We start from the raw sequence: 8,657 nt of genomic DNA on the forward strand, positions 1-8,657 counted from the left end.
CTGGGGTATTTATACACCAATTCCTACCAGTTAGGCTCCTCCAGGGGGCGCTAGCATGGGCACTGGAAGGCTCCTGGGCAGCGTGCAGGTAAGGACTGAAGGATTCTCTGTGCCCCAATATTGCGTGCCAATGTGAGGGGGGGTGTTTGAGGAGAGGGCAGAAGGCATAAAACAGTCTCCCTTGGAGACAGGAGAGCAATCCAGCTGGGCAGTCCCAAACACCCCATTGCAGTACTTGATGGTGCATTTTGAATAGGGACATAGCTCAGCTGCACCTGCCTCTGAGCCATGCTGTGTGGCTGCCCTGTGCCCGCATGCATGACAGAGGCAGACAAGACCTCCTTGCTGCCCCCGGAGAACTCACGGGGGCCAGCAGACCTATTGGCCGAGGAGTGAGACGTGGGGGGCTTATGTGTGCAGTGTGGGGTGTCCTGATGGACGAGTGGGCCATGTCGGTGGTGAGAAGCTGATACCACAATTTCAAGACCTTGAAGGATGACTACTGACATCACAGCTGTGAGATCTCTCTGAGCCTCGCTTATTTCATCTGTGAAATGGGACGATGGTAGATTTGAACTCTCTGTATAAACTTCTCAGTGAATGCAAGTGTTGGATAATGCGATGAGCAGGGCCATGGCTTTTGGCAGGTGGTCTCAGGATTTTGGATTGCCAACCCTCACCCCCAGGGGCCAAACTCATGCCAGGATGCTCGAGGGCAACTTCAAAATCACCAGCAGGGGGTCCAAGCAGCCTGGAAGCAGGCAGCCTCATGGAAAGGTCCTTGCCACTCTTATCCTTTCTTTGGTAAAGTGTCACTGAGCTTCTGCCCTTGTTCATGCACCTGTATGAACAAGACCCAGTGAGCAGGGTAGACAAGGCCTCTGACCCCAGTGTTCTGGTGGGAGGGTGCTGCAGGGGGGCAGGAAGCAAAGGTCTCCCTGTTTTCATAGCTGATTCATCTCCCGACAACTCTGGAGCAACCCAGGGTTTCATGGGCTCTATCACTCATTGGCTATGCAACCGTGGGCAGGTTACCTAACCCCTCTGTGCCTCAGCTTTCTCATCTGTGAAACGGTAAAGTATCAAACACACAGGGTTGTTTTTAGAATTAAAGAATTCCTGGCAGTCAGGTGCTTAGAGCAGGTCCTGGCCCTCAGTAGGTATTAGTGGTTATTTTTCAAGGAGCTGATCTGATGGTTCAGAGCCATCCCCCTACAGACCTCGCCTGGGTCCTGGTGGAGACCCAGCCCTTCTGGGAATGACAGAGGGCTGAGTACTAAGCTCCATGGCCAGGCCCCCGGGAGGAACCCCAGTGCCCTGTTTTTGGCTAGAACAGAGTGTGGCTGAATAATGAGCATGGGATTTGGAGTAAGGCAGACCTGGGGTGGCATCCCAGCCTCTCTACCTTGTAGCTACGTGATCCTACATGATCACTTTCTGCCCCCCTGCAGCACCCTCCATGAGGTCTCACAGGGGGAGGTATATAGGGGAATGGAAGTGTAGAGAGTGGGCAGGCCAGGTTTAAGGGTTTAAGGGTGTTTTGAAGGGAACTGAGAGTCTTTGAACTTTGGCATGAAGGTGAGTTTCCTTGAACATTGTGAGCCTATTTTGTCCCCTGTAAAATGCGGTTGTTGTCAGGATCAGTGAAGTGATGTGTAGAAAGCATCTAGTCCAGTGCTTGGTCTACACAGAGCAGGGGCTCTATACACATGGCCTGTCCCTTACATCCCAGCTCCAGCAAAGCCACAGGGCACCTGGGACAGCCCCGGTGGGCAGCCTTGCCTTCCTGTGCCCCGTGCCCTGTGCCCTGCACTCAGAGTGGGGCTGGGCCCCAGTCCTAGGCAGATACTGTGGCTTTGAGGCTTGCTTCGGCAACCCTGTATTCCAGACAAGCCCTAGACGGGGCTTCTCTTGTAAATATTGATGGAGGCCCCAGACAGAGAGGAACAGGAAAACAAAAGACGGTTTATTTATGAAGGAAAAAGAAACCAACAGTGGGAAAAACAAATCTACAGGCCCGACAGGACGGGGGACTGTTTAAATAAACCGTGGTACAGCCATTCGGTGGAACATTGTGCACCTTTTGAAATGATGTTTGCCGAGGGTTTGTAGCAACACAGAAAATATGTATTCTGAAAAGCTAAGTGAAAAAAGGAAGCTGCTGGATTGTGCATTCAGCATAATCACACGTTGGCAAAAATCAAGCCAAAGAAAAGGTGCACAGGCTGGAGGGATGTGCATTGTAGAGGGGGTTGTCTTTGGGTGGTGGAAAGGGGGAGTTTTTTTGTACTTTTGTATTTTCCAATTTTCTTTCCTACAAAGCTGTGGTTGGCCTCACGTGGAAAGCTACCCAAGCTGAAGAGTTGTTTTTTAGTTTTGTTTTAAAGAAGAAATTCTTCACGGGGAAGCAGGACAGATGACCCAGGGAGAGGCCAAGGGACACACAGGCCTCCGTGAGGCTGAGGGCTCGAGGTGGCCGGGCAAGGCTATCCCACAGGGTCAAGTGGAAATCCTAGACTCTGATCCCTGTGGAGGATCACGGGCAGGCTGACACCCAGACACACACTCAGGCACGGTGGCGGTGTGCGATCTGGACTCTCCCCTTAAATGCGTGCACTCTGCTTCTCTCTGGGGGATGTAGCTTACCGTCGTGCAAGGAGCCTCTTTCCTAAACGCTCCCTTACGTGAATGGCTAGAACACGATAGTTGGGTTCCCATCCTCTTCACTCCGAGGTGGAGCTCCTTGCAGGCAGCCCTGCCCTCTCCGGCCAGGGTGACGAAGCCCCCGCTGATGGCAGGGCCAGGCTTCCCGTGCCCTGAGCCAGCCCTGGTCCATGCATTTCCCGGATTTCCATCCAGGGCTCTGCTCACTGTCTCTTTATCAGGGAGGCTGATCACACGATAATACTTCTTTGCCTCCTCTGCCTTCCTGTACGTATGCAGCATGGGTCCCATTCATTTGTTTATGCATTTGTTGATAGACATTGCCTGTTTTCCTCCAGCAGAACGTGCGCTCTGTTAGGGCAGGGACCTGCCGCATTCCCAGCACCCGGAACAGTGCCCAGCCTGAACGTTCTGTGAATGAATCCAGGTGGTCTTTGCAGGCTCCCTGAACTGCCTTGCTCTACCATGATGGTCCTGACCACTCACTTCCCTAGCTAGCTCTGGAGACCCAGGCCAGTGATGAGAAACACGCCAGCTCTCATCTATCAGTGGTGACTGCCTAGGGCCCGGTGTTCTGGGTTCTGAGGCTCAATGGGAAAAGATAAGGTGATCGATGAGTGATGTCTGCACAGGACCCCAGGGATGTAGATGAGATGGGCCCCGTACTACCCTCTCAGCCCTCCCTCCATCATGACGAGATCTCCCACCGTCAGTGGGTCAGGAACAAACTCTGCGGTTTCCCTGGTCCTGACCATGGGACCATGCCCCAGGCAACGGGGCTCTGACAAGTTTTCTGGAGTGATCTCTAGGTCACCCTGGGCTTGGAGCCCTCCCTCAAGGCCTCCCTGCTTGGTTGTGGTCTAGTCCATTGCCTGGCTATTTGCTGGAGGCTTGCCCTTGGCGGCTGGATCTGGCTCCATCTGCCCCCAGCTCCCAGATGGGGTTCACCTTCCAAGCAACCCCCAGCCTGGCATCCTGATGCCCATGCCGCCTCTCAGTCATGCTGAGTTACCCCCACTTCCCCACCAAGGGTCCCTAGGAGGCTCATGTCTGAGTGTTGGCTCTGAGCTTGAGCATGGCCTTGGCAGGGGATGGGGGTTGGTCACTAGGCTCCAACTTAGGAATCAACTAGGCAGCCTTACCTTCCAGGTGAGGATGGTGGGGACGTGGCTTTGAGGGGCCCAATGGAAGTTCTCATCTCCATGCCAACCTCCCTGTTATTTCTTGTTCTAATTGTGCATTTTCCAGGAAGACCCTGGCTCAGCCCCAGCAGCTGCAGTGAACATGAGCTCCTGTCCAGACCCCCAGGGGAATTTGGGAAGGACTTTCTCCAGGTGTTCTCATTTCTCTGGCAGAGAAGGCCATGAAATGTCCTTCCCATTTTCAAGGTAGGAACGCTGAAATCCAAAGCATCCTTAGCTCCCCACTTGTCAGGCCTGCCCTGGTGCACCCGCATCTCTACTTCTTTCCTCCAGGCTGCCTGTCACTTTAGAAGTGGTCCCAGCTGCCCTGGCTTCCGGCTGACACCGGGAACATCGCTGCCCTCCTATCTGTGTATGCGTCCTCCTCAGCGAGAGAACAGGGCTGTGGCAATAGATGGGACCGGTCTCTCTTCCTCCCCTCCGGGAAGAATGGGCAACGTCCTGATGTTGGAGGGTCTCTGCCCTTTCCGAATTTACCAACTCTGATGTGAGAGCCGGTCCCAGTGTCCTGTGTGATTTTCCAGTTCCTCAGCTCCGTCACGAACCTGCCCCTCCCTCCTCTCCTGTCTGACCGGGCAGACCAGGTGACCACAGGGCACAGGGAGGAGAAATTATGCCAACGTCTCTCAGCAGCCCGGGAGGGGTGCCTGGCAGTGTCTGCCCCTGCTCCCCGAGGTGAGGGCTGTGTTGTTCGGACGGCTGCTGTATTCTGCAGGCTCCGAGCTCTGGGGAGGGAGTCAGTGGTCAGGAAGAGGAGGATGGGCCCACGCGGGGGAGCCCGGGAGGACGGGCGCCGACAGATCGCACCTACTCCTCTCTCTCCTGAGACCTCAGATGTGGGATCACTGGGGCTCTTCTTTGTGGACCACTACAGGATGTATGTTTTCAAATGGCTGCTAATTGGAGGCTTCTCCTCCTAGTATCCGAGAATTCTAGGTAATGAGAACAAGTGAGGTGGGTCAATTTGCTCTGCAGGCAAGAGTCCCAGGGGCAGCACCAACTGTCGCTGATCTACTTCTCCAACCATCTCTCCTCTGGCCGGGCCCCTGGGGGCTCCCCAGGGCTCTTGGCACGGCCGGAACCACCTCCTTGTGTGTCCCCGGTGCTTCTGGGAACCCTGGAGGTAAGGGCTCGTGGCCAGTGTTTAGGACGGGGCCCCGGTGGCCTATAGAGAGCTGGCCCACCTCCAGCGGGGTTGGCTTGAGGGGTTATTGGGGGTCAACCGGCACCGGGACCTGTGGTTGGGATGAGGCTGCGCCCCCGAACTTTGGCGGGACCCTGACGTCCCTTCCGCCAAGAGTTCGGATTTGAAGCAAGGCGGCACCCGTCGCTGCACACGTGTGTGGCTGCCCCCAGCCTCAGAGCAGCGGTCCCTGGTTCTCTCTCTGCATCCCCCTGACAGCAAAGACGCATCCGAGGGCCCCGGCCAGCGGGGGGGGTAGGGTTAGAATTCACCTCTCGCTGGCCAAATGCCTGAGCGGCCTGCTCTCCTAGAAATGGCTCACGGAGTGGCGGGCAGGGGGTGCCTTCTGCTTCCCGGTTTTGCAGGAGAAGTCCGGCGGAGCGGGTAGCTAGACCCTGGTCTGGGGCACATCGGGGACGGGCAGGGTCAGGACGGTGGGCAGGAGGGTGCCCCGCGGGGAGGGGAAGCTCCGCAGCTCCTTGGGCACAAACCTGGGCGAGATGGGGTCGGCCAGGAAGCAGAGCGTGCGCCGGCGGCCCACGCAGTAGATGAGGTCCCCCAGCACGGCGCACCGGAAGGCGTCGGGGCAAGGCGTCCGCTGCGTGGCACACTCATACCAGAGGCGGGCGCTGGCCCTACAGCGCCACACGGCGATGCCCAGGCTGCGACGGAGGTCAAACCGGTAGAGAAAGCCGTTGACCGCCGCCATCTCGGCCGTGCGGTCCTTGCCGCCCCCCGCGGGCCCGGCCTGCCAGCGCTGCTCCCGGACGGAGAATCGGAGGAGCAGGCAGCGCAGGGTGCCGCCCGTGACGAAGATCTCACCGGCGCACGCCGTGGCCGTGTGTGCCAGCGCGAACGTGTCGCTGGGGAGCGGTGGGACGAAGGTCCAGCGGTCCAGGCGGGGGTCATAGCATTCCACCGTGGTCAGACACTCGCCCCCAATGGCGTACAGGTGGCCGTCCAGGGCCACCAGCCGGCAGTGCGGCCGGGGCTGGTTCAGCGGGCACACCTCGCTCCAGATCCCCGTCAGCGGGTTGTAGCAGAAGACGCGGTTGGAGGGCTGGCGCCCAGACCCCCGGCAGCCGGACACCACGAAGAGGTAGTTGAAGAGACTGCAGAGGGCACAGCCTCGGGACACAGCCTCGGGGGGCAGACGGACCAGCGGGTGCCAGGCGTCCCTCTCCTCGTCATAGCGACAGAGGCGGCCGGAGCCCTCCTGGGGGCACACATCGGCCACCACCAGGTGCTTGCGGCCCCGCAGCCGGCGCCGGAGGATCAGCTCCCGCTCGGTCCCGCTCAGGCACCCGTAGACGTCTGGGCTGCGCAGCACCTGAAGATAGTTGTCACTCATCACCTTGTAGGCTGCCTCCTGCAGCGCCCCCAGCTTGTGCCTCTTGGCCAAGGTCAGTACCTGGTAGCAGTTGCCCAGATCCAGGTGGACGCCCGGGGCGGAGCCAGGGGCCGGCGGGAGGTGGACGAAATTGGTCCCTGCCACCAGCTGCACATGGGGCTCCCCGCTGCTTCCGGCTGAGCTGGCCCCGAGAGGAGCCCCGGGGAGGGGGCGGCCAGGCAGGGCACTCCCGTCTGGGCAGGACGGAGTGGGGGCCCCAAAGCCATCGAGCTGCAGCTGGAGCTCTGGGTTCTCCAGGATCTGGAGGAGGCTGTCCTTCCTGCTGAAGCCTTGCGTGGAGGGCGTCGGCACAGGCTGGGGGCAGGTGGGTGTCTCGGTTCCACCTTCCTGGTCAGCGGCTTGGCCTCCTGAAGCTGTCTCTGTTCCCGGGGGTCCTGGTGGTGGCACGGGGGCCGGACACTCAGCCAGGGCAGCTGTTCTGGGGGCCAGCCTGCCCTTGGAGGTGGCCCGGGAGGTGGATTCCACATAGTAATCGTACACCTTGCCCTTCAGCCTGGGCCCGGCCCCCTCCCCCTTGTCCTGTAGGAAATTCTCCTCCACACGAACCCAGGCCACCGACGAGTAGGTGTAAGAGGTGCTGGAGGCTCCCTCCTGCTGAGGCAGGGTCAGGCCCATGTCCACGGTGGCCTGGAGGGCCCCGGCCTCTTCCCTGTGGACCCCCGTCACGCGGGTGAAGACCCAGCTCTTGCTCACGTCGCTCTTGCCTTCCACGTGGGCCATCCAGTTGGTGGGGGCAGCCTCCTGCTCCCGGGACCCTGGTTGCCCCGGGGGGCCACCGTCCAGCCACGGGGCAGGCTCGCCGCCCTCACTGCGGCCGGCTGCTGTGGCGAGACCAGCGTGGGAGCTCTGGGACTCGCTGCCCAAATGGGGGTGGTGGGGCCGCTCGGGCGTAGGGCCAGCAGCTGTCCCGGCTTCCCGGCCACCGCAGCCAGGAGGCGCCGGCTCAGAGTCCGGGTGCCGCCCACCCCCTTCCTCACCAGCGCCCTTCTCCGCGGGCTCCCGAGCTTCTTGGGCTTCTGAGTCTTTGGGAGAGCGTCCTGTTGCCAGGACTTGGGAGTCGCCCCGATTCTCCCAGCCACAGCCCGGCGCCTCTCTGGTCCCCTTGCTTCCCCTCCGGCGTCTCAGCGCCCAGTGCGGCGCCCCGGGAGTAGCCCCCTGGACCGCAGGCTGCCCGGAGCCCTCGGCCTCCTCATTGGCCTCGGCCTTGGCGTTCCTGTCCCCCCGTGGGGCCTGGCCAGGCCTCGACTTGTACAGCCTGTAGGCCACGGTCACCAGGAGCAGGGCAGCGGCAGACAGCACCACCTTGCCTGTCAGCTGCATGTCCAAATGCCAGTCCTGGGCCTCTCCTCCTCCTCTTCCGGGGAGCATGCTTCCCAAAGCCTCCCCGGGGCTGAAGAATGTCAAGAATCCGATTAATGATTGTCCAATAGGGGCCGGTTCCTGGTTCCTGCGGAGCGGAGCTGGAGAGGGTTCTGGGCTGGCTCTGGCCAGCCAGGGGCCGGTCAGCTGGGGGGAGTCGGAGCCAAGGTGACCTTGTGCTGGCAGATGGTGGCCACTGGGGCTCAGGGCCAGCAGATCTCGGCGCTGGCCTCCCTGGATCCTTCGATACTTTTCCTGGGGGTGAGGGTGGGGGTTGTGCCCCAGGGCTGAGCTTGTGATCAGCCACCTGAACCAGCAGCTGCTGGAGGATGTACACAAAGAGGGAGGAAGCTCTTGACCACACAGTCACCTGATGCCAGGAAACGCAAGGGGTTGGTTATTATATGTGTGTGTGTTTTATTTTCTCTTTTGCAAATCCACCGGGCTAGGAGTGTGGGTGTGGTGAACTGGGTGACAGGTGGAGCTGTGGCAGGTGTGGCTTGAGGGCCTCCCTGTCTGTTTCCTTCCCGATGGGGTCTGCTGGTCCCGACGGGGAGGTCTGCAATTAGCAGCAGGGACGGCTGAGCCCCGGACTGCAGCAAAGCCACCTGACTCGGCTTTGAATGCCTCTGCCCTCCCTCTGGCCCTCCTGAGGGCAGATGGGGAAAGCACTGGGCGTTAGTGCCCAGATCAGGGAGAGACGTGGGGCACATCCTTGCCCTCGAAAACAGACAACGTCCTCTGGTGAGAGGCCAAGGGAGATTCACCTGCCCCCATCTCACCAGTGCTGTGGTTTCCAGATCCAGACTGACTACCTGGCTCTGCCCCTTGCCAGCTG

At 59.9% G+C, this 8,657-nt stretch overlaps 1 protein-coding gene across 1 annotated transcript; it reads right to left on the reverse strand.

Annotated features, from left to right (window-relative positions):
- Positions 1 to 5,437: 5,437 nt before the first annotated feature.
- On the reverse strand, positions 5,438 to 7,828 carry KLHDC7A (kelch domain containing 7A). The gene has a single exon (XM_045895504.1). The coding sequence runs from the start codon at positions 7,826 to 7,828 to the stop codon at positions 5,438 to 5,440; it is 2,391 nt and encodes a 796-aa protein (XP_045751460.1).
- Between the last annotated feature and the right edge of the window lie 829 nt (positions 7,829 to 8,657).

The sequence above is a fragment of the Mirounga angustirostris genome, unplaced genomic scaffold (assembly GCF_029215605.1).
Source record: "Mirounga angustirostris isolate CCGP_5_RB_7025 unplaced genomic scaffold, mMirAng1.0.hap1 SCAF_4, whole genome shotgun sequence".
NCBI classification, from domain to species: Eukaryota; Metazoa; Chordata; class Mammalia; order Carnivora; family Phocidae; genus Mirounga; species Mirounga angustirostris.

Coding starts and splice junctions, on each gene's coding strand:
- KLHDC7A (XM_045895504.1), bottom strand. CDS start 7,828: ATGCTCCCCGGAAGAGGAGGAGGAGAGGCCCAGGACTGGCATTTGGAC.